Raw genomic sequence first — 27883 nt, forward strand, 5'->3', positions numbered from 1 at the left:
TATTTAACATGACAAGTATATTAGTCCTACAATATAAGACTTCGAAGGTACAAACGTTATCTTTTACGTTTATTGTCGGGTATCAACATTTTTGTTATTGCCGAACCTCTAAGTACATCTTCTTTGGAACAGATGCCTGCATCAGAGACCTATATATCCACTATATACGTCCCTGGTTATATATAGAGGAATATGTAATTACCAATGGGTTACACTATCCGAGCTCTAATATATACAAGCTTACTAATAAGAAAATTTGAAACTGTATGTATACATCGATGAGATTAGAGACTTGTGATATACAAGTCTCTGATGAGATATAGAAAACAACTTTTTTAAACTTTTTAAAAATTCCTTTTAATTTTTTTAAGTGTCTTGATTATTTAAAAAATAAAAGTTTTGTTTTATTTAATTTTAAAATTTTAAAAAAACTGTTTTTATTTTAAATTTCCCTTTTAAACATTCCTTAATAAAAACGCCCCCAAGGGTTTTTAATTAATTTTATGTATTTAAATTTTTTTCAGGGGGTAAACCCAATGTTTAAATTTTTAAAAAACCCGGGGAAAATTTCTTTTTTTTGTGGAAATTTAAAATTTTGGTTTGGGTTTGGGTAAAAAGGTGTGACCGGGTTTAAATTAAAGTCCATTTATGAAAATTTCCAAACCCCCCAAATTTGGAAAAAAGAAACCGATTTTTGTTTAAAAAAAAAAAAAAAAAAAAAATTTTTTTTGTTTTTTAAACTTTTTCAATTTGGTTTTTTAAACCGTGGTTTTTTGACTTTTAAAAAGGGGAAAAAAAAAATTTGTGGGTTAATAAAAATAAAATTTTTTTAAAAATCAATTTCAAAATTTTTCCTTTTTTATTTACTTTTTAAACCCTTTTTTTAAACCGGGGTTAAAATTCCAGTAGAAAATTTCGGAAAAGCCCGGAATTCCGTTTTTTTCCAAGCCGTTTTGGGTTTTTTAATTTTTAAAAAAAAAATTTGTGAAAAAAAAACCGGGGTTGTAATAAATTTAAAATTTTTAAAAAAAAAAAATAAAAAAAAAAAAAAATAAAAAAAAAAAAAAAAAACCGGGGGCCGTTAAAAATAAAGGAAAAAAGAATTTGAAAAATTGAAAAAAAAAAAATTTTTTAAAAAAAAAAATTTTTAAAAAAAAGGAAAAAAAATTAAAAAGGTTATAAAAAACACCAATTGGAAAAAAAAAAAAAAAAGTAAAAAAAGAAAAAAAAAACCCTTTAAAAAAAACCCAAAAAAAAAGGAAAAAGGGGAAGAAAAGAAAAAAAAAAACCAAAAAAAAAAAGAGAAGAAATTCAAAAACCAGGAACCAAAAGGAAAAAAAAAATTTACCTTTAAAAGGAAAAAAAAAAATGAAAAAAAAAAAAATTTTTTTTAAAAACCCCAAAAAAAAATTTAAAGAAAAAAAACAAAAAAAAAAAAGCAATAAAAAAAAAAAATTTTTTAATAAAAAAAAAAAAGGGGAAAAGTTAAAAAAAAAACTTAAAAAAAAAAGGAAAACCCTAAAAAAAACCAAAAAAAAACCAAAAAAAAAAGGGAACGGAAAGAAAAGGAAAAAGGGGGGAAAAAAAAAAAAAAAAATTTTTTTAAAAAAAAAATTGCCCTTTTTTAAACAAAAAAAAATTTTTTTAAAAAAAACCAAAACAAAAAAAATTAAAAAGGGGATTTTAAAAAAAGGAAACTTCCCAACACCCAAAGTTTTCCCAAAAAAAGGGAAAAGCCAAAAAATTTACCCCGGGGCGGGTTAAAAAGGGGAATTTAAACAAAAACCCCAAAAAAAAAGGGGAAAAGGGAAAATAACAAAAAAAAATTTAAATCTCATGGGATTCGAAAATAACCTACACATATTTATACATATGATCCCCCCCCCCCCCCCCCCCCCCCTAAACAGAACAATAGAATATTTTCACTAAATACATATACAAATACAAAAATGTACATGCACAATTATATTGATATTATCAAAAACACGTTCATCTTTATAATACCGTCAGATATGTCATATGTCTCCGATACCGTGAATCAAACGTTTGTATTCAAACTTGTGATGTACAGTGGACCCTCGATAATCCGAACACCTTCGTTCCCAGTCCAAACCGTCCGGATTACGAGTTTTCCGGACTGCCGAATTTCGTCTACCAGGTCAAAACAATTGTCGTGTAAGAGTTATCTCCCTTGATTACATACAATCCGGGACGTTTCATAAACACGTCTAATTGTCAGACTTTTTAACAATAAATATACTTATGTTTCTGATATGATTTTTGATTTCTTTTGTAGAAAGTAAAAAATAAACTTTGTTTTTAAAAGAACATGTAAAGTGAAAGTTGTTTTATTTATAGCGGGCATATGTGTCCTACAAACACCACACATGTGTCACGTCCCGGAGGTTCACAAACAAGTAGAAATTACAAACGTTAAATACCTTAAATAAAAGACCCGGATTTTACAACTTACCATCAGTCCATGTTTTTTTATGATTTTTACGTACCAGAAACCCCAAGCTATGTATCTAAAAGTACGCTACACCAGCGAGAACTACCGAAGAAGTCCGATAATTATTGAACCCGTATTAACTTAACAATGGGACGCTTAATTAAGTATCATACGACTATTGACTAATTTGTGTGTAATCAACCCAGTTCTTGTGATCACTGCTTAATACGTAAATGTGTATGTAATTAATAACGTGCATCTTTCAATGAGTCGTCGTTTCACGTAACGGTGTTACAAAGCCGATATCCGTGTTTACCCAATACAAGTGTTCATGATGTTAATTACCGATCATAAATTTATTACATGTATTTGAGATTGATTAATTATGGTATCACGTACTGTATGTTTGTGCGTAAATTCTTGCTAATTACGAAATAGCAATATGTGTTCCTATAAAAGTTGCCGTCTGTAAAATAACTATAATAGATATTGTACGTCAAGTTCATAAAAGCAAGACCAGGCTATACTATAAAATCCTTTAATACTGTAAAGTTTAAAAAGGTCGTAGAGAAAAAGTAATGTACCGTTATAAAAACAAAAGTTACACTTTGTAACACAGGTAAACACCCGGGGCTATGACCTGGCAGCGGTCGCTATGACTACGCACAGTGTCAAGCAATAGTCTGTGTACAGCTGTCGACACGTGTGACTTGCTCCGACATTTTTTCTCCTCGTGGTGAAAAAATCGTCCGGATTATTGCGGGAAATTTACTAATGAATAGTACGTTCCGTTCCCAAAATGGGCTTCCAGAATAGGAATCCGAATTTCCTGACTGGTGAGTACAAATAACGTTACGGAAATCCGTTCCCGTGCATTTCCGTCCGGACTGCGAGTTTTCCGGACTATCGGCGTCCGGATTATCGCGGGTCCACTGTACACTGAATGGTCAACAAATGATAAACGTTCTGCCTGATGAGAGTCGCCGAGCGATGTGTGCGACATCATAGGGATTCCATTAGTTCTGTTTCTAAATAATAAGACAATTTAGGCAAACTTGCTATAGAAATGCAAGATATTTAAATATGTTTTCTTACATATTCCTTGTTGGAATCATGTATAAAGTAAAAATGTAATTTACCTAAATATACAAGCAAATATAGGTGTTTTTTTAAAAAAAAACATATTTTTATTGCTTCAAATGTAGGCATGAGGATTGGGCAGAAGTTATACAACTTATTAAAGCCCCCTCCTCCAAACATTTTTACAACAATGTGACACAAACAATGGACATTTACATTAATTTTACGATTGACAAATTAGAAAGGAAGACTAAAGAGAGAAAGTGAAAGGAATACAGATAATTATACAAAAATGAATTTATGTCTAACAAAAATATTTGATTTACACACAATAACATAATATCTGCCTAGAACAAACTAACTACGTTTGCACGCTCCTTCATCTTATCATTGTCCTTTCATGCTCATTCCTTAATCGTTCTCCTTTTGATAATCAAGCTCCTGCTAGGTAATATAATATAGGTTTACAACAGGGACATAAACCCTCAGTAATTGCATGTATGACATATAGATATTAGACCTCTCATTTTATGAATACTTGGGTTAATACAGTAATACTGTGGGATGCATTTTGAACGAATAATTTTCATTTCAATATGTTAAAGTGTACCCTGAATGAAAAATTACATTTTAATATGTTATTGGTATTGATAAATAAACAAGAATGCAGAAAACCGCATCAAAATCGGCCGACCCATTTCCGAGTAATTGTGATTTTTCTCGAAAACACACCTGAAGCCCAAAGCCGAATACCTCGTTTTGGTGACCTCTGACCTGTGACGTCACAGGTTGAACACGATCGGAGCCGCCATATAGGAAATATATAGAAACAAACGTGAACACATCCCTGTAATTAATGCGAATAAGACAAAAAAAAAAGGAAAGTGCTGAATAAACTCTCTGAGTTATATTTGTGAATTAGTTAATAACAAGTGCTACCGAAACCAGGGACATATAACTTACTTTTTAAACGGTGCCATATATAACATGTAGCATCTCACTAATTTTCTCTCATAACGAGCCATACACAACATGTAACATCTTACTAATTTTCTATTATAACGGGCCAAATACAGCGTGTATCATCTTACCTATTTTCTATTATAACAGGTCTTATATAACATTTATATTAAAATATTTTATTCATATTTTTTTTATTTTAACGGGTCGTTGTAACATGTATGACATTTGAATAACCGGCCGTTTATAATGACTTACATCATATAGCCTTTATTATGGGGGCATGACAGGTTTGTTACATACACATGTACCAGTATTGATTTCTGTTATAATACTTCTAGTAACACAATTCATTCAAGATGTGAAATAAATGCTGATCATTTTGGGGGTTTTTTATTAGCCAAAACAGAAATTATACCGTTATTTGTGATTTTTGGGTAATTGTCCGCAATTGATAAAACGTGTCCATGAAAGCTCAGTAACTCCCAGACAAGATTCATAGAGTAAATTTCAACATCATGGGTACATATATGAATGAGGTAATTTAGGTTAATTATTCTATAGACAAACGTTTGAGATATGATTTTTTATTCGTTTGTATAGAAAACGAAACTCACTGAATTCCAAAAATAATGTGTTTGATTTCAACAAAATGTATTCCCTATAGTATAAACGCAATTCTTAATAAAATTCAAGCTCAATTTATGTACAAACAACCTGTCAAACCATGTTTTCGGAACTCCTTTGAAGTGCACAGAAACCAAACGCGTGAACTCACGGCGTGTGCTGATTAGAACACCAGAAATCACGGACACCTGTGGTGCAGTGCCAGGTGTGATGAGCTTGTGGACCGTAATTTCACACCTGGTAATTGTTTAGCAGTATACTAACCAATTCAAACTTGAGAATTCGTAATTCTCCGAACATGTTTATACATCTTTTAAAAGTCCTTTTTTAAGTGAAGATATGACTTGCGACACGAATTGAAAGCAAAACCACCAGGGTCTCGATCACTTCATAATAATGACACAATTACAAAAATAAAAGCAAAAAAATACATAAAATTTGGAGGGAAAAAAAAATCATACACGAAAATCATTACGAGTTTATAAATTTTAGTATTAATTATGATTAGTCACGATGAAATAAATTGTTTGTGTTTTATCATTAAAAACGGAGCTAAAATAATGGTTTTAATAAGTACCTATGCTTTATACCTGTACAGAAAGTATCAATTATATTATAATTGTTGCGAATCACTTTTATATAATTTCACTGACAACGATCGTATATAAATTATGTCTTTCTCAAGCATTTAATCGTCCTTGATCCCTGAGACCATGACATGTAAAATAAGGGATAAAATCTGTATATGTAGAAGTTTGTTGTAGACTTTAACACTGGTATTCATACGGGAGAGAGATTTAGTATATTGTAGATCATGATGATTATAATATATTACTTTCTAAATTAAGTGTCCTTCATGACTAAAGCGGGTTTTGCATAGAATATAACGCTTGAATTTACTGTACGTGTGTTCGTCTTTTCTCACAAACCAGAGTATCCAGAACTGTTGTATTGTTGGTATGTTTATTTGAATATTAATTTGCGAATGAAATGGCACATTATTTTAGTTTAATTTGTTGATGCTGTGTTGCTTTCTTTGGTAACGAGTAAGAAATGGTAAACACATAACTAATATACATTTATTGGTGATTGACCGATTATTACACCAGTCTGTGTAAACCAAGCGGTCATTTTCAGAGTCAATTTCACTATGTTATTATTTTTTTTTTTTAACTCAAACTTATATTGTTGGATTCCGACTTCTCGTCGGCAATATTCGCCAAATTCAACAACCTCAAATCTCATGTCCAGATCGTATTCGAACATATTTGTACTGATACTGTTCACACTGTCCTCTATGCTACTGGCCACCATACCAGTCACTCTGTTCAACCTGTGACGTCATAGACTGAAGAGTTCCAAATCAGCGTGACTGACCGATACGCTGATTAGCAGTCGATCGACAGGTGCAAATCGCGTACTTCGATGTGCGATATCTCGGCACTCGGCCAACCGATTTTGATGCGGTTTTCGACATTCTTCTTTGGTGGTTACAAAGAATAACACATTTGATTATCGTTTTTCGTTCAGGGTACACTTTAACATAAATAGATGATGGAACTCGTCTCCAATACTTTCATTGCAAAAATCTCCTTTATATATATATTATACCACCTTCCTGTCATTATACGAATTTTTAAATTAGACGTATGAAATTTAGTTAAATGTAGTGTATTTATTTCCGATAATATTGTTAATTGTGGAAGAACGAATCGTCTGTATCATTTGAGTCGGTACCGACATCATAAGTATAGGTGATTATGGTAGGACCGCTTCACGGCTGAGCGCTCCCAAGTCGAGGCTAGCCGCGGGACTCGATGGTCACGGATGGCTGCTGTCCAGGTAAAGTAGTCTACGGCTGGCAGTGCTGGTATTGCCGCGCGACAGAACCGCCCGAGGCGAATCTCGCAATATTCGTCATGATGTTTAATATTAGGCGATTTTCACGAAAACTGGATTGCTCCGTCAATACTAGATTCGAAGAGCAGAATTAGCATCAGTGGAGAACAAAATAGACCCTGTCGGACATTTCTAGACTGTCGGGGAAACTTTTAGATAGTCATGAAATAAATAGTGTAAAGTTCATGATTTCTAGATAGCTCGATAGAATTAGACGGTGGTCATGTTAAATTGGATATGATTCACAGAACTAGCTTTGACCGTCGAAAATTAGCCATGAAAATTCATAATTAGATACGTTGCTGAAAAAATGGACTGGGTTGGGTTAAATTAGATCTTTTTTGGTAAAATTGGTGAAAATTTCAGAATTAGTAGAAAATATGAAAAAACTAGTACATTCGTGTCTCCCAGTGTAAGGTTGTACCAATTGACCTGATGTATAGTATACCCATGGGATCTGATTCTTACTGTAATTTTCAGCATTACATAATATTCCTTGGTATATCAGTGTGATTCATGATGGTGTAATTTTTAGTGCTGTTTAGGTTTCTTCATTGTGGAAATTTCAGTAATTTGACCGAAATCTTCCCATGCCTCCTCAAACTCTGGCCCTTACAGAGATTATGAGAAGGGCGTGAAGGGGTTATGTAATGGGTGGGGCTGATATACATGAGAAACACCTCCCATTGTAAAGTACAGGTGTGTTACAAGTGGTGTCAACAATAACTCAACAAAATGAGTATCAGGTAAAACATAATAAGATATTGAAGACAGTTGATAAAACATTATAGGTATAGATATTGTGATTGATGTTTATCACACAACAATCAGATCATAAATACACTGTTGGACCTTTTTTCCTACCTATTCGGTGATAATTTATTGGCTATTAAAACGGCAGACATGAAGTGAAAATACCAGACAAAGGTGATAAGACTATGATATTAGACATAGTCATTGTGTAGGTTTGGGGGCTTGAGCTAATTCAGATTCACAGCCAGACTTTGTATTTTTAACTGGCCTGGTGTGAAAATGAATATTTTTCATGCAAGATGTAATTTTCGATACATCATAAGTGAAGGGTAGTAAAGGTTTATGTGATGGTGAGTGTGGGATGTTTGTGTTTCTAATTCAGAGTTGTACAAAATAAACAATTATATACAAAATCGTGTCATACAGAGCTAGACTATAGAACAGCCATGGTATCCCAGACGTCCGGAGTGACAACCAGCTTCTTCTGTGTGTGTAATAGCCAGGATAACAACTAACTGTGAACTTCTGTGTGCGGGGTGGCCGAATAACAACTAACTGTGAACTTCTGTGTGTGGGGTGGTCAGGGTAACACCTTACTGTTGACCTGTGTGTGGGGTGGCCAGGGTAACACCTTACTATTGAATTCTGTGTGTGGGGTGGCCGAGTAACAACTAACTGTGAACTTCTGTGTGTGGGGTGGCCAGGGTAACACCTTACTGTTGACCTGTGTGTGGGGTGGCCAGGGTAACACCTTACTGTTGACCTGTGTGTGGGGTGGCCAGGGTAACACCTTACTGTTGAATTCTGTGTGTGGGGTGGCCAGGGTAACACCTTACTGTTGAATTCTGTGTGTGGGGTGGCCAGGGTAACACCTTACTGTTGACCTGTGTGTGGGGTGGCCAGGGTAACACCTTACTGTTGACCTGTGTGTGGGGTGGCCAGGGTAACACCTTTACTGTTGACCTGTGTGTGGGGTGGCCAGGGTAACACCTTACTGTTGAATTCTGTGTGTGGGGTGGCCAGGGTAACACCTTACTGTTGACCTGTGTGTGTGGTGGCCAGGGTAACATCTTACTGTTGAATTCTGTGTGTGGGGTGGCCAGGGTAACACCTTACTGTTGAATTCTGTGTGTGGGGTGGCCAGGGTAACACCTTACTGTTGACCTGTGTGTGGGGTGGCCAGAGTAACATCTTACTGTTGACCTGTGTGTGGGGTGGCCAGAGTAACATCTTACTGTTGACCTGTGTGTGGGGTGGCCAGGGTAACACCTTACTGTTGAATTCTGTGTGTGTGGTGGCCAGGGTAACACTTTACCGTTGACCTGTGTGTGGGGTGGCCAGGGTAACACCTTACTGTTGACCTGTGTGTGGGGTGGCCAGGGTAACACCTTACTGTTGACCTGTGTGTGGGGTGGCCAGGGTAACACCTTACTGTTGACCTGTGTGTGTGGTGGCCAGGGTAACATCTTACTGTTGAATTCTGTGTGTGGGGTGGCCAGGGTAACACCTTACTGTTGAATTCTGTGTGTGGGGTGGCCAGGGTAACACCTTACTGTTGACCTGTGTGTGGGGTGGCCAGGGTAACACCTTACTGTTGACCTGTGTGTGGGGTGGCCAGGGTAACATCTTACTGTTGAATTCTGTAGCTAGGATGTACCAATAGAGTATGATCACACAGAGAAGTTAATCAGCTTTTTAACCTATCATCTGAACAACAAGCAGGGAATATTACAAAACTATCACCAGATCAAACAAAGGACTGCTAGGACACCAGGTCTAGGATAACTTTGGAGGGCACTTGATGTCTGGCACAAAGGACTGAAGTATACTTGTCTAAGCTAGAGAAGCACTGGAGTTGGATACTACAAGAATCATTATCATATGATAGAACAATAAAGTGCTGGGCTGGAATAAACCTTTAATGTATTTGAACATTTCATGGTTAGAGATCCAACTGTGTGTCAGGAATAATAGAAATCTATGTATAGTGTTCAACGAAGACACTAGTAAAATAACATTAGGTTTGGAACATGTACTACGTTGTCCTGACTATTTGGATCAGAAACATGTACTATGTTGTCCTGAATATTTGTGGATGTACACTGTGAGCCCTATAGTAATTACACTAAGTGGTATATAGCTTATTTAAACTGAACAGTATTACACTAGACTATATATATAGGAACCAGAAGTTGGATGACAGCTGTATTTGAACAGAATTGTACTTTGAAAGGTCACACTAAGTTTGATATCATTGTATTATCCTGGTAATGAATGGCTGCATGATGGAGGCTAGGGATAGGAAAAGCCTGAGCATGTAAGTAGTTATGGTAAATATTGTACGATATTGTTTTCAAATCATCTGATTTTTAGGTCACCTGAGATAAGATTTCAAGTGACCTATATTCTTATCACTGTTTGTCTCTTGTCGTTTGTTGTTTGTCAATTTACATTTTTGATTTCTTCTCAGAAACCCAAGAACCAATTTTAATGAATTTTTGCAGAAACATTCCATGGTCAAAAATTAACCAAAATTGTGAATTGAATTGGAATTGGGGTCAATTCAATTCCCCAGGGAACTGATGGGTGGGGCCAAAAAGGGTCAAATTGACTGAAATTTCAGAAAACTGTCTTCTCAAGACAGAACTAAGATAGAATCAAATACTCTTCATAGATGAAAGGGTCTTGAGGTGCTTTACCAAAATTGTGAATTTCACGACCCTGGGGTCTCATGTTTGCCCCTCGGGAGGGGGTAAACTTTACTATAGTTTAAAAAGGGAAATCACCTTTTTGACTATCATTTGTTAAGAGAGTACTCTTGTTGCCAGATCCCTGTGTTTAATTGTTATATATATTGACCCTTGTATTGTAAATATTTTTGTAATAAATACTGTTTAACCCAAAAAGTGTCAAATTAATAAAAGTTTCAAAAAATATTTTCTTAAACCCAAATAATTAAAGGTAGAATCAAATACTTTTCTTAGGCGGAAGTGTCTTTAGGTGCTTTACCAAAATTGTGAATTTCATGACCCTGGGGTCTCCTGTTTGCCCCTGGGGAGGAGGTAAACCTACTTTAGTTTATATAAGAAAATCGCATTTTTGACTATTATTAAATAATTTCGTTGGATTTCTTTTAGAACTGATTCTAACTTAACTTGGTTTAAATTGGGTCAAATTGACATAAATATTTGAAAACTCAGGTGACCGTTTAGGCCCAGACATTGGTCCTCTTGTCATTGTTTTGGCATGACAGCTGACCCATGTATTGTCTCTGGTGTTTAAATCATTACCTTCTTGCAAATCATGATCAGGATAACAAATACTAGATATTAAAGAGTTCTAAATTTGGAGTTCTAAGAATGCCACATTACTAGCTTGCTTCTTCAATATTCAAAGACTTGAAATTGAATAAAATCTGGTCCACTTGAAAATGACGCTGTTTTTATAAAAAGATTGTCAAAGTTAATCCCTTGTGTATGTTAGGATACTTTGATGTGTCATTCTATACCTTTTAAATGTTGTTGTGTTTTTATTTCTTTATATGTTTGGCCTTGAGCCACAGATATCCTAAAGAGATGAAGGGGAGGTAACTCAACACAATCATCCACGCTCTCTTTAATATGACATGCTTTCATGCAACAAAACTCAGGGATGTGTCACTTGAGTTGCTGATACGCTCATAAATATCACATCATTATCATGATTCAATGAACATCCCCTACTGGAGGATTCAAAGGACCTGAACCTGAAAGTTACAGGGTAATGGTAGTCGATGGATGTAATGCTTGTCTTGATCGTACCAACATTTATGACTGAGGGGAAAAAAATCAACAAAGGAAAGACTAGTTGACTAGGAATGTAGCCCAGTAACGTATAGCACCATTATAGACTAGGAATGTAGCCCAATAAAGTAATATAGCACCATTATAGGCCAGGAATGTAGCCCAATAAAGTAATATAGCACCATTATAGGCAAGGAATGTAGCCCAATAAAGTAATATAGCACCATTATAGGCAAGGAATGTAGCCCAGTAACTTATAGCACCATTATAGGCCAGGAATGTAGCCCAGTAACTTATAGCACCATTATAGGCCAGGAATGTAGCCCAGTAACTTATAGCACCATTATAGGCCAGGAATGTAGCCCAATAAAGTAATATAGCACCATTATAGGCAAGGAATGTAGCCCAATAAAGTAATATAGCACCATTATAGGCAAGGAATGTAGCCCAATAAAGTAATATAGCACCATTATAGGCAAGGAATGTAGCCCAGTTACATATAGCACCATTATAGGCCAGGAATGTAGCCCAGTAACATATAGCACCATTATAGACCAGGAATGTAGCCCAGTAACATATAGCACCATTATAGACCAGGAATGTAGCCAAGTAACATATAGCACCATTATAGGCCAGGAATGTAGCCCAGTAACATATAGCACCATTATAGGCCAGGAATGTAGCCCAGTAACATATAGCACCATTATAGGCCAGGAATGTAGCCCAGTATCATATAGCACCATTATAGGCCAGGAATGTAGCCCAGTATCATATAGCACCATTATAGGCCAGGAATGTAGCCCAGTAACTTATAGCACCATTATAGACCAGGAATGTAGCCCAGTTACATATAGCACCATTATAGGCCAGGAATGTAGCCCAGTATCATATAGCACCATTATAGGCCAGGAATGTAGCCCAGTATCATATAGCACCATTATAGGCCAGGAATGTAGCCCAGTAACTTATAGCACCATTATAGACCAGGAATGTAGCCCAGTTACATATAGCACCATTATAGGCCAGGAATGTAGCCCAGTATCATATAGCACCATTATAGGCCAGGAATGTAGCCCAGTAACATATAGCACCATTATATACCAGGAATGTAGCCCAGTAACATATAACACCATTATAGGCCAGGAATGTAGCCCAGTAACTTATAGCACCATTATAGACCAGGAATGTAGCCCAGTTACATATAGCACCATTATAGGCCAGGAATGTAGCCCAGTAACATATAGCACCATTATAGGCCAGGAATGTAGCCCAGTAACATATAGCACCATTATTGACCAGGAATGTAGCCCAGTAACATATAACACCATTATAGGCCAGGAATGTAGCCCAGTAACATATAGCACCATTATAGACTAGGAATGTAGCCCAGTAACATATAGCACCATTATAGGCCAGGAATGTAGCCCAGTAACATATAGCAGCACCATTATAGACCAGGAATGTAGCCCAGTACCATATAGCACCATTATAGGCCAGGAATGTAGCCCAGTAACATATAGTACCATTATAGGCCAGGAATGTAGCCCAGTAACATATAGCACCATTATAGGCCAGGAATGTAACCCAGTAACATATAGCACCATTATAGACCAGGAATGTAGCCCAGTAACATATAGCACCATTATTGACCAGGAATGTAGCCCAGTAACTTATAGCACCATTATATACCAGGAATGTAGCCCAGTAACATATAGCACCATTATAACCAATTCTGGGTCTATCAGGAATTCCACAGATTGGTTTTCACTACTCATACAGAAGATGACAAATCCTTTCAGCAATTTACAGGAATCCGTGAGATATATACTAATACACCATTTCTATGTTTGAGTCTGGTTCGGTCTGCTACTAGTCCTCTGGTGATTACCGTTATCAGCAGGGAAAGGTGAGGGGGACTAAACTGCCGACAATCTTCATTGAAGTTTTCCAATTTGGGGATTTTATCAGACTTATCTGAACATTTGATGGTTTGTTGCCTTGGAGTTGGTGATAGGGGGGAGTAATCTTTGTATCTCTTGTCACTTTAAACTACGGTCCAGCTTACATCGTGTTTTACAGTCTCGATGAAATTATTTCTGGAAAAGACTCTTTATCGAATGTGATAAGTTTTGAAAGTTGGATATAAAATGACCAGCATGAAAAAAAACATAGGTGATAACATTATTGATTAATAAAGGCCATTGGCAAAACCATGTGAGACACTTGAATCAGTAGAATTATTCAAGCTAGCCAAACTTTATTGTTTTAGGTATAGAGACCTTACCCCTATACACTTGTACTCACCTACAGTACACATATACAACACATGTACACTGTGACACCATTTCACACCAAGGATTCAGCAGCTGATACCACTGTTAAATGAAGTATTTGTTTTATCCTGTGGAATGATAAGGTTTTCTTTTCCTCACTTTGTGTTAAGGATACATTCTCAACCGTTCTAGTTGGAAATATTTCAAGTGTTGTTTTTAAAATTTTAGATTGTGTGAAGTAATTTTGTGACCTTAAAATTGGGCACATTATGATGTTGTGATTTTTCTCTGATAAGAAAAATGTGATGGAAGTTAAATGGTTTGCACTTTAAAAACTGAAATATAATGAGTGTGAAACGGATACAGAAGCACCAATAAACAACAATACATGAGAGGGTTTTAATATTTTTAGCTGTTCGATGGATTCAGACTTGGTTTAAACGGCTTCATTGTGAAATCGGATATTAATATTGTTATGAAAAACTATGGTAGTTAATTATATTATGTAACAGGTTTTTGACTAGAGCAGTATTTTAAGAGTGATTCATGGTGTTTTCAATAGAAATTGATGAAAGGCTTGGAAACGTTCATGCATGCCACATACAACCAGTGGGAGATTAATAACACTCCGGATATAATATTTCCAATGGGACAATTGGATTTTGGAAAGGAAATTAAATATCTGAAGGTTATACATTTTATGCATTCTCTGTTATTTTCCTAATTTCCGAAGCCCTGACAATTGGCTTAATAGAAACCTTTTGTCAGTACGCTGATCAGGTTTCATATTGATGTGTCATTTTGTTATGGAAAATCCTAATCGGTGTGTTTTACCAGGGAATTTAATCAGCTGGAAATCTGATATCAAAGCTATTGCTAACAAGAGTGTGGATGTTTTAGGCAAACTGATTTGATTGGACAATAAGGGATAAATAAGAGTTACCAATTAAGTACAACCATATATAGTAACAATTGGACAAAACCTGTGATACATGATTAGATAATCAATTATCAGAAGACAGATTGGGATATTGTGTGAAATGTGATGGATTTATAATTACTTTATGGTGGAAGGTTGACAGTGGGGAGGAGACAGTTTAATTACCATAAAGACTTCAATCAAACCTTGGCCTGCTGACAGACACAACAGTTTTCACCAGGGCCATTTGTTATGATGTCCAGGATTGTAGCAACATGCAAGTGATGTTTTCCTTAAAAGTTCTGTTTGGATATTCAACATGTGGGAAACTTCATGGCCATTTTGTTTATGAACCTGTCAGGGAAATATACTGTATTGTCAATGAGACTGTTTTCATGGAAATATTGTCAATGAGATTGTTGTCATGGAAATATTGTCAATGAGACTGTTGTCAAGGAAATATTGTCAATGAGACTGTTGTCAAGGAAATATTGTCAATGAGACTGTTGTCATGGAAATATTGTCAATGAACTTGTTGTCAAGGATGTATTATCCATGACCTGTTGTCAGAAACTTGGTTTTTCCAGTTTCCAGGAAGACAATTGATGAAGCTGTTGTCAGGGAAGTGTTATTATCCAGAAGCTGTTGTCATGGAAACATGTTGTTGGAGAAAAACAAGATGGATACTAGTAGTATGATTTATATTGTTTTCAAGAACAAAGAAGTTTAAGATCAAGCACTAACCTGATATCAAATATTCATCAAGTGACAAAACTAGCACAACCACACACAGGACTAGTTGGAGGAGTCAAGCTAACATCAAAGTCATCACCATCCACTTCACACTACAGTGAAAATTGAAACCAATCATTATCTCACATTTCAAAATTATACACATAAACAACTTTGTAGACTTGAAGGAACCTTTAAAAGTGGTTAGGTTTCCTGAGGAGTTTGACATTGACCTGCAGGGTGTCCCAGGCTGTCATGTCTTCAGGCCATCACAGTCACCTAGGCCAATTTAATGACTTAAATGAGTGAACTGATGAAGAAATTAGCCCTGGTCTTTGATTGTAATGACAGGACGAGGTCGGGCCTAATTTACATGTTGTGATCTGAGGTGGAGTGTGTTAGGTTTATCAGGTACACCTATACTGGACAGATAAAATGTTTATTTTCGTTTCTCATCTTGGAAGCAAAAGGAGTGATTCATCAGTGGAGAAAGTTTTGTCAAGTTTGAGATGGCCGATTTAAATAGTGGAGTCTGGAGTAGGGTAGAGCATCAGTGTTATAGCTATAATCGGAGTGTCAGAGGTACCTGGTCCTATTAACAACTTCTCACTTTGGGGCTTTCATTACTGTGGCATTTCTTATTAAAACAAATTGGAGGACATGATGTTGATGAAATGTGAAATCAGAAACATACATTTGTCATAAAGTTCTCTTAATGTTTGCTATCCTATAGAAGAGATGAATAGCTAGTCATGTAGACATGATAACATGTTATCTTATGAAAAGCTAAGAAAATCCCACTGGAATTAAAGAAAATCTTACTGAGATTATTGGAAAAGTACTGGTCATTGGTATATAGCCAGGTTTATCTCCACACCGAGATATATTGACGAGGAGATGTACTGACGAGGAGATGTACTGACGAGGAGATGTTCTGGCAATGAGATGTACTGACGAGGAGATATATTGACGAGGAGATGTACTGACGAGGAGATGTATTGACGAGGAGATGTACTGACGAGGAGATATATTGACGAGGAGATGTACTGACGAGGAGATGTTCTGGCAATGAGATGTACTGACGATAAATGTACTGACGAGGAGATGTACTGACGAGGAGATGTTCTGGCAATGAGATGTACTGACGATAAAATGTACTGACGAGGAGATGTTCTGGCAATGAGATGTACTGACGATAAAATGTACTGACGAGGAGATGTTCTGGCAATGATATGTACTGACGATAAAATGTACTGACGAGGAGATGTACTGACGACGAAATGTACTGACGAGGAGATGTGCTGACGACGAGATGTACTGGCGACGAAATGTAACTACTGACGAACTGAGAGGTACTTGATTAGTGGACTGACACAGAGAGAAATATCAAAACTCACTTTCCTGTTATTTTTGAATCACATTTCTCACCAGGAGGTACACCCGGAGTGGAGTAGACGGAAAGTGGACATTATGTTAAAGCTTTAGTTGGATGTGTTTGCATTCAGATGAAGGACTGATACAGATTTTCTGTAAAAAGTCAGTTGGGATTATATTTGTGCTATTGAAGGTTAATATTTGTGTCCTGAATACTGCCAGTGGAGGATGAAATATGTGGAAGCCCACAAACAATCAAAATAAACCTGGTATTTAATGTGTCCTTTAAAAACCTGTGCCAAGTTTTAGAGGAGGGACCTACAGACAGGCCCTGTGATCGGTCAACCTAGTTAGGATTTATAACATGTAATCCCCACAGACTGACAAACCCAGTCTGTGGAGGTGTTCTCAGAGCTATCCTTAATGTGAACATTTTAAAAACTCCATGGAAGTGTGCTTTAATTCAGTGGAACATTTCATCCTGATATTAAAATTCAAATCATTATTGTGTAGTATTTGAAGAAAAAATGTTGAATACATATGTTACATTTTGTATGCATCATTCTCCAGAGTATTATAAGGGAATTATGAGGATTATATAAAGGCCGAAGTAGCTTTGATGTCACATACACATCAATATGCCACGCGGAGAACTCACCCTCTCGGTGCCATCATGTTTGATAGACACAAGTATAATGTTTTTGTTTTCGCTGATTTCCTGCGATAAGAAAGTGCAGTAGTTGATGATGTCAGACTAATTTTTGGCAGAATACAAACTAACTTAATCGTGTGTGAACGATTATCAAGTTACTGCTTTTAAGTTTCTACTTCGTTTAGACATTCGTCAGTTTTCACTCAAAGTGATACGAAGTTGTCTGAACAGTCGATCTGGACAACATAGTTCTCCAGCAACAATTCATGCAAATTTAAAAGGATTTAATATTTATACAAGACTTTTTTCATCAATATATCAAAGAAGACAAAAACAAAAACTTGATTCATTGTTTAATTTGTCTTAAAACATTGTGACCAGACTTGATTTATAAGATAGTGATGTTTTTATTAAGTTTCATCTCTAGAACACTGTGACCTAATTAGCATATGTCATCATAAAACTGTGGGGATGTGTGTCAATACAGGCGGGGAGGAGTATTGATGTTAGCAGTGTAACATATGTTTATATTTTTGGATATCACTGGTGATTATTAACACTTAGTCAAAATGGAGAGGACCTGGTATTACAGAAAAAAGAAATTGGAGGAGATTGAAGCCAGTCTGTGCAGGTAAATCATGATTGTGACTAGGAGGGGGGGGGGGGGGGGGGGTGATCATTATAGGGACAGAGGGGGACTTTGTGTTTAAGGGATTGTGGCTGGGGGGAGGGGGACAGGTGATCATTATAGGGACAGAGGGGGACTTTGTGTTTAAGGGATTGTAGCTGGGGGGAGGGGGACAGGTGATCATTATAGGGACAGAGGGGGACTTTGTGTTTAAGGGATTGTGGCTGGGGGGTAGGGACAGGTGATCATTATAGGGACAGAGGGGGACTTTATGTTTATATATCTAAAAAATATCAAACCCCAATATCACCAACACTCTTAGAGGCCCATTCAAGCCTAGTTTGAGGTATCTTGTATGTAAGAGAAATTAATGTTCAGTCTGAGGTGATGAAATGATGTTCAATTTAATAAAACTGTAAGTTAGATTCATAGAACCACTTATATAAGATAAGTATTCAAAGGAAGGAAAAGTTATCCAAAACTTCAAATTTCTTTGAGATGAAATTGAAACAATTTTCTTAATTTAGCTATTTCTTTGATTGCAGCATCTGAAACAAGTATGTTGCTAAAAAGAAATATTTAGTAAACATTTCCAGCCTTTTTTTTTACAGCTATCAGTAAACAGATACCTACGCATGGGGTCATCTGTTTAGCTGTGTAATTACATGTTTTCCTCTGTTGCCATTTATCAGCTGGTTTTTTTCTGCTCTAATTACAATTACATCTTGAAAGAACTCCCTTTAGAGTAGTGTATGGCTAGTAGGAGCTAGTGTTTCACTTACAAATGTTTGTTTCAGTGCTAGTTTTTTTTTTTTTTTTTATTTATCAATATTTTGTTAAGCTGTATGCTACCTTGCTGAAAATGTGCAGCGCTTTTTTGAAAAGGTCTGCACAAAGAAACATGTTGATTTGATTGTTACATTTGTAATTGATAACAAATATGATAGGTACATGTATATCGAAATTAATGCATTCATAACTATAAAGTGATTCTTTTGAAGTTTTAAGGGAGATAACTTTAACACAAATCAAAAGTGTAATATTTAAAAAGTGTATGTGTGCCTCCTTAACTGGCTATGTACGTGGGAGTTCTTTTTTTTAACTTGATGGGAAATCATTATTGTACAGGAATTACTCCATGATCTCCATCATACAATTTGTCCATGGGATAATTATTACTTTATGTTATATGACTTACTGCACCTAATTATCTCCCTTGGGAAGTTTTTAGCAATTTTCAACAGGTGGTACCAACTGTCTTTCCTGGTATGAATAATATCCATCACAAATCATCTGTGACTCCTTAAATTGGCAGTATGTGTTATCATTACAGTGAGATTTGCTCCCTTATGATCAACCTATAGGTAAAGTATATAGATCGGTAAAGTATTCAGGATCAACTGGACCCGGCCGGTAAAGTGTTTAGGATCGGCTGGGCGCGGTAAAGTGTTTAGGATCGGCTGGGTGCGGTAAAGTGGTTAGGACAGACTGGATGCAGTAAAGTGTTCAGGACTGACTGGGCCCTGTGTCATGATAATGTAATGTTTGGTAACTTAACTGTCAGAGATATGTCTGCATAATTGTTAATGTGTGGGACACTATCATTGATGTTATGCAAATAAAGTAAAAATTTTCGTAGACTCTTAATATTAAACTACCTCTACAAGTATTTTATATAAGAATGAGTCATGACTTAAGATTACCACATTTATCTGAAAACAAGCCCCCTTCTACATATCCTCATAGCATCTTCAGTGATTTTATTACAGTAAATGCACATGTGTTTTACATACATTATATGTATATCCTTGGCCAGGATACTGTTTTAAACCGATCCAAACAAGCATTTTCAGTAAAATAAAATGTATAGGTACTAGAAATACAACCTGTGACAGTAAACCAGTATGTGTAAAATCTATGTCAGTATGCAGGCCTGTGGTCTGTGATGTTATCAGTCAATCTGGTGCACTGATTACAAGATGCAGCTGCATTAGTGAGTGCCACCTGGTGGGAAGCCACTGTGTAGGGGAGATCATCAATGATCAAGAGATTAGACTGGATGTCGACAGGAAAACATGCATTAAAAAAAATCTTTGCAATATTTTGTGGTGGCTTAACTTTGTATAAAATTAATCTATTTAACACTGCTGTAGATCTAGGTTTCTTTGGTCATTATTTTTCCATTTTTTATCACATACTGTTATCTCTAGTTGAATGAATTCTGTGATTATGTGGCCGTTAACATTTTGAGTCATTCTCCTCCCAGAATTAATGGTCAGAATTTCTTCTCCTCCCAGAAATAATCGTAAGGATTTCCTTTCCATTTTTTCCCAACCAAAAATAAACTAGTGATTTAAAAGGTTTTCCTTGATAAAAGTGTGGATGGGAGATTGAGTGTCTCCCTGTGAGGTGTAAGCCCTGATAAGGTTGGGGCACCAGGCCACATGTCAAACAATTAAGCTTCAATGTAAACAATTGTAGTGGTATTGTTGAATCATCTTGATTCGCTTGTATTAATAATTAAAATAATTGGGAGGAGAGCGACATGGTTGATTAAATGATATAGGCGATGATGTGTATATACTTCCTACCAAATTCTCCTTCGGTCCTGACTTCCATTGTAACAGATACATATGATGTAGTGATGTCACCTGTCATCACCACTACTGGATCCAATCATAGCCTCTTTATCTGTTTGTCTGTCTGTCAACACCTCTTCATCTCTTACCTAAAACAGGAGCCTTCATCAAATCTAACACTGGATCAGCTTTCTTCTGATTATTTGAAATTTCTGTTTTTAAAACAAACTTTTAAGAGCAGTAATATAATGCTTTGGGATAACAACATTTGATTTTCAAACATCTGTAGTTTTAAGTTAGCTTTCCCCATTTTAACTGCATTGTAGACATTGAAATTTAGTTTAATATTACTATTGGACCTAATCAACATATTTTAAGCTACTTTAATTAGGTTTTTGAGATTAAGTGTAAAATAAAGAAATTATAAGTATAATAAAGAAATCATGCTGATAAGTGTCATTCATGTGTAAAGTTGAAACAAGAATTTCAACTGGAGCCGTCATTTATATATTTTGTATATGAGCATTAGTGACGTCAATCTAGGATGACTGTGAACTATAGACTCTGTGAGGGTGACTTAGAACTAGCCCATGGTCGTATATAGGTGTGAGGGTGACTTAGAACTAGCCCATGGTCGTATATAGGTGTGAGCATGACTTAGAACTAGCCCATGGTCGTATATAGGTGTGAGGGTGACTTAGAACTAGCCCATGGTCGTATATAGGTGTGAGCATGACTTAGAACTAGACTATGGTCATATATAGGTGTGAGGGTGACTTAGAACTAGCCCATGGTCGTATATAGGTGTGAGCATGACTTAGAACTAGCCCATGGTCGTATATAGGTGTGAGGGTGACTTAGAGCTAGCCCATGGTCGTATATAGGTGTGGTGTGACTTAGAACTAGCCCATGGTCGTATATAGGTGTGAGGGTGACTTAGAACTAGCCCATGGTCGTATATAGGTGTGGTGTGACTTAGAACTAGCCCATGGTCGTATATAGGTGTGGTATGACTTAGAACTAGCCCATGGTCGTATATAGGTGTGAGCGTGACTTAGAACTAGCCCATGGTCGTATATAGGTGTGAGGGTGACTTAGAACTAGCCCATGGTCGTATATAGGTGTGGTGTGACTTAGAACTAGCCCATGGTCGTATATAGGTGTGAGGGTGACTTAGAACTAGCCCATGGTCGTATATAGGTGTGAGGGTGACTTAGAACTAGCCCATGGTCGTATATAGGTGTGGTATGACTTAGAACTAGCCCATGGTTGTATATAGGTGTGAGGGTGACTTAGAACTAGCCCATGGTCGTATATAGGTGTGAGGGTGACTTAGAACTAGCCCATGGTCGTATATAGGTGTGGTATGACTTAGAACTAGCCCATGGTCGTATATAGGTGTGAGGGTGACTTAGAGCTAGCCCATGGTCGTATATAGGTGTGAGGGTGACTTAGAACTAGCCCATGGTCGTATATAGGTGTGAGGGTGACTCAGAGCTAGCCCATGGTCGTATATAGGTGTGAGGGTGACTTAGAACTAGCCCATGGTCGTATATAGGTGTGAGGGTGACTTAGAACTAGCCCATGGTCGTATATAGGTGTGAGGGTGACTTAGAACTAGCCCATGGTCGTATATAGGTAACATACCGAGACAAGTATAAGATTCAGTACAATTTGTAATGTTATTGAAAACAATATGTTCATGATAATGTTAGAGAAATGTGTCTTGATGAAATGACACTAAAAGTATCAGAAGATGAAAATCTTATTACATGTACCATTATGTCAACTAATAACTATGTATAAGTCATTAGACTTGAGGAAAGTGGGCTCACATTCAGTATAATCTAGTAATCTGCTGGTGAACCATTATAATATAGCCATCAAATAAGCAATTAAAATTGTGCAATAAATTTGAATTAAATTGAATTATTTGTAAAAGGTCTAAAATCTTAAATTTTCCTCCAAAATAGAGACAGGTGAATCGAAAATGTCAAACCCTGAAAAAAATCCTGAACTGTATATTTGGACAACAAAGTATCTCCTCACATAATAAAAATGTTGGCTCTATTCCTCAACATGTTTTTCCCTACAAAGGGAGGTAAGTTATGACAGCCACAGGCTTGTAGGGCTGAATTGCTCTCCCACAGGCTTGTAGGGCTGAATTGCTCTCCCACAGGCTTGTAGGGCTGAATTGCTCTCTGATAACCCCAGAATTACAGTATGCAGGCGTATAAATCACGGTCTATACATGCTTGTTTTGCATTCTGCATCACTTGACAAAGGTTGTAAAACTGTAACACGCTAGAATAAATTGTTGGCGAAAAAAAGTCATCAAAATTCTATAATGGTGGATTAATATGCATGTATCTTGCATTAGATATTCAGCACTGATGCACCTCTTCAGATAAAAGCCTTCAGAGTACATCAGATTTGGTGAGGGAGAAGCCAATATTATCTTATGTTAACCCCAGTCATCAGAATGACATGTTATACAGAAATGTTAACGTTCACTGTCTGTGAGAACTGTAAGAAAACAAGACCATGCCTCTTTCTCTAATGATAGACCTTTTTAGGAGACCAACATACAAATGATTCCTGATTAAGTTGATAGTTTATGGTTCCTAGCTATTTTAGCCTATGTTTTATTTTTTGTTTGCTGATGGTACTTATCAAGCAGGTGCCAAATTTCCTTCTGATGAGTAATTTTGAATTTTACTAAACATCTATCAATTTATATTTTGCAGGATTGTGTTGGAGAGGCAGCAGGTTATGGCACACAAACACATCCCCATAGAAACCTGGCTGGAGGCCCTGGGGATGAGGGACCATTATGGTGTCTTCTGCAAATATAAGGGAGTGGAGGTAAGGTTCACAGAAAACAAAAACATATGTTAAAGTGTCCTGATTGTTTGAGTATGTATCTCACTACTGATACATGTCTCAGTATGTATATCACTGCTGATACATGTCTCAGTATGTATCCCACTGCCGATACATGTCTCAGTATGTATCTCACTGCCGATACATGTCTCAGTATGTATCTCACTGCTGATACATGTCTCAGTATGTATCTCACAACTGATACATGTCTCAGTATGTATCTCACTACTGATACATGTCTCAGTATGTATCTCACTGCTGATACATGTCTCAGTAAGTATCTCACTGCTGATACATGTCTCAGTATGTATCTCACTACTGACACATGTCTCAGTAAGTATCTCACTGCTGATACATGTCTCAGTATGTATCTCACTGCTGATACATGTCTCAGTATGTATCTCACAGCTGATACATGTCTCAGTATGTATCTCACTGCTGATACATGTGTCAGTATGTATCTCACAGCTGATACATGTCTCAGTAAGTATCTCACTACTGATACATGTCTCAATATGTATCTCACAGCTGATACATGTCTCAGTAAGTATCTCACTATTGATACATGTCTCAGTAAGTATCTCACTGCTGATACATGTCTCAGAAAGTATCTTACTGCTGATACATGTTTCAGTATGTATCTCACTGATGATACATGTCTCAGTATGTATCTCACTGCTGTCTCAATATGTATCTCACTGCTGATACATGTCTCAGTATGTATCTCACTACTGACACATGTCTCAGTAAGTATCTCACTGCTGATACATGTCTCAGTAAGTATCTCACAGCTGATACATGTCTCAGTATGTATCTCACTGCTGATACATGTCTCAGTATGTATCTCACTGCTGATACATGTCTCAGTAAGTATCTCACTGCTGATACATGTCTCAGTATGTATCTCACTACTGACACATGTCTCAGTAAGTATCTCACTGCTGATACATGTCTCAGTATGTATCTCACAGCTGATACATGTCTCAGTATGTATCTAACTGCTGATACATGTCTCAGTATGTATCTCACAGCTGATACATGTCTCAGTATGTATCTCACAGCTGATACATGTCTCAGTAAGTATCTCACTGCTGATACATGTCTCAGTATGTATCTCACTACTGACACATGTCTCAGTAAGTATCTCACAGCTGATACATGTCTCAGTATGTATCTCACTGCTGATACATGTCTCAGTATGTATCTCACTGCTGATACATGTCTCAGTATGTATCTCACAGCTGATACATGTCTCAGTATGTATCTCACTACTGATACATGTCTCAGTATGTATCTCAATGCTGATACATGTCTCAGTATGTATCTCACTGCTGATACATGTCTCAGTAAGTATCTCACTACTGATACATGTCTCAGTATGTATCTCACTGCTGATACATGTCTCAATATGTATCTCACTACTGATACATGTCTCAGTATGTATCTCACAGCTGATACATGTCTCAGTATGTATCTCACAGCTGATACATGTCTCAGTATGTATCTCACTGCTGATACATGTCTCAGTATGTATCCCACTGCCGATACATGTCTCAGTATGTATCTCACTGCTGATACATGTCTCAGTATGTATCTCCCTGCTGATACATGTCTCAGTAAGTATCTCACTGCTGATACATGTCTCAATATGTATCTCACTACTGATACATGTATCAGTATGTATCTCACTGCTGATACATGTCTCAGTATGTATCTCACTGCTGATACATGTCTCAGTATGTATCTCACTGCTGATACATGTCTCAGTATGTATCTCACTGCTGATACATGTCTCAGTATGTATCTCACTGCTGATACATGTATCAGTATGTATCTCACTACTGATACATGTATCAGTATGTATCTCACTGCTGATACATGTCTCAGTATGTATCTCACTGCTGATACATGTCTCAGTATATATCTCACCGCTGATACATGTCTCAGTATGTATCTCACTGCTGATAAATGTATCAGTATGTATCTCACAGCTGATACATGTCTCAGTATGTATCTCACTGCTGATACATGTCTCAGTATGTATCTCACTGCTGATACATGTCTCAGTATGTATCTCACTGCTGATACATGTCTCAGTATGTATCTCACTGCTGATACATGTCTCAGTATGTATCTTACTGCTGATACATGTCTCAGTATGTATCTCACAGCTGATACATGTCTCAGTATGTATCTCACTGCTGATACATGTCTCAGTATGTATCTCACTGCTGATACATGTCTCAGTATGTATCTCACTGCTGATACATGTCTCAGTATGTATCTCACTACTGATACATGTCTCAGTATGTATCTCACTGCTGATATGTGTCTCAGTAAGTATCTCACTGCTGATACATGTCTCAGTATGTATCTCACTGCTGATACATGTCTCAGTATGTATCTCACTACTGATACATGTCTCAGTATGTATCTCACAGCTGATACATGTCTCAATAAGTTTCTCACTGCTGATACATGTCTCAGTATGTATCTCACTGCTGATACATGTCTCAGTATGTATCTCACAGCTGATATATGTCTCAGTATGTATCCCACAGCTGATACATGTCTCAGTATGTATCTCACTACTGATATATGTCTCAGTATGTATCCCACTGCTGATACATGTCTCAGTATGTATCTCACTACTGATACATGTCTCAGTATGTATCTCAATGCTGATACATGTCTCAGTAAGTATCTCACTGCTGATATTTATATTACATGGAATGTACTAAACATTTCCTATACATATGCAAGAGTGACTCATTTTCTTTTTGTGACATGTATGATTTATATTTCCATTACTCTGACTAGATCAGTTTACATCACATGAAGTGAACAGGTAACAAGATACCATGATTTCGAGAATGTATCGCTAATAATGTATTGGATGCACATCTCAGCCAATTAGATTTTCCCTGAAAGGAAAACAATAGTAATTTCCATCCTGACATACACTATCAGCAGAAAACACACAAAACATTGCTGAGATAAAACAGGAAGTTGGTAATCATCAGACAAGGATGATGTATTATGGGTAATCATCAGTTGCCTTTATTGGTTGTAATGACAGTCCTTAGGAAATGGGTATAATTAAGGAGATGTAATTATTATGGGGCCTGTCTAAAACAGCAATCAGAGGCCTGTAGGCTTAACAACATCTGGTCTAATCATTCTTTATCATTTCACTATATTTTTATTGGGGGGGGGGGGGGGGGGATATTATTTGTTAAATAGATTTAGGGTTAGATAAAAGTTGATTTGATTAAATGGGTTTATAGGAACTGATAGAATTAAGGGGCTGATAAAAGTTGATAGGATTGAGGGGCCTTATAAGAGTTGGTAGCATTTTAAAGTATATAGTTGGTGTTGATAGGATTTAGTGGGCTGATATAAGTTGAAAGGATTTAGGGGGCTTGGTGAGAATTGATAGGATTTAGGGGGTTGTAGGCCGGAAGTTGAAAGGATTTAGGGGGTTTGGATTTAGGGAGTAGATAGGAGTTGATAGGATTTAGGGGGTAGATAGGAGTTAATAGGATTTAGGGAGTAGATAGGAGTTGAAAGGATTTTGGGAGTAGATAGGAGTTGAGGGGCTGATAGGAGTTGATAAGGTTAGAGTATAAATAGGAGTAGATAGGATTTAGGGGTAGACATTGTTGAGGTGTAAAGTGGTATATATATATATATGTAGGAATTGTTTAAGAATTGTGCTCTTTGTTGATTTTGTAAAGGAGGAAATGGGAGACCTATATAGCTACATTTTACTGATAAGTTCCAGTATTCAAGTTGTACACATTATCCTCCATAGAAACTAAGTTTAGATATTGATTTTGGTGTTATGGGACAAATTGACCAGAGATCTGTAGAGGTTATGTCCCTTGTATGAATGGGTATACTCCAAGTACACAGGTATGGTGAGAGTTATTCACCTTTTACCTGAGTAAAGGTCAGCACTGAAACTATACCTGTTAATTAAATTACAGATGTACCCCTCCATAAATACCACTTAGATTAAAGTCAATGTGGTTTATAGATAGGTAGTTATCATATAAGAACATTTTAAACTGGATGTATAGACAAAGCTAAAATAGTCTCCATGGATTCTAGACAAAAGAACAAACTCTTGGAATAAAAATTAAAAGTTTTCTTTTTCAAATTAGTCAGAGGAAAGATTTTGATTTTTTCACAAATAAATACAAAAAAAAATCATTTTTATGAAAGAATCTTGTATTTGTTTCCATTTAATATGAAATTCATCAAAATGTTCTATTTTTTTCAATTCTG

At 36.5% G+C, this 27883-nt stretch overlaps 1 protein-coding gene across 1 annotated transcript in view; it reads left to right on the forward strand.

Moving 5' to 3' along the window:
- The window catches only part of LOC117316707 (breast cancer anti-estrogen resistance protein 3-like), a 121703-nt gene that overhangs the window by 73406 nt on the left and 20414 nt on the right, over positions 1–27883 (forward strand). Inside the window, 1 exon segment of the mRNA XM_033871461.1 lies at positions 23458–23575. Coding sequence (XP_033727352.1) covers positions 23458–23575 — 118 coding nt within the window.

The sequence above is a fragment of the Pecten maximus genome, chromosome 2 (genome assembly GCF_902652985.1).
Source record: "Pecten maximus chromosome 2, xPecMax1.1, whole genome shotgun sequence".
In the NCBI taxonomy this organism is placed as follows: Eukaryota; Metazoa; Mollusca; class Bivalvia; order Pectinida; family Pectinidae; genus Pecten; species Pecten maximus.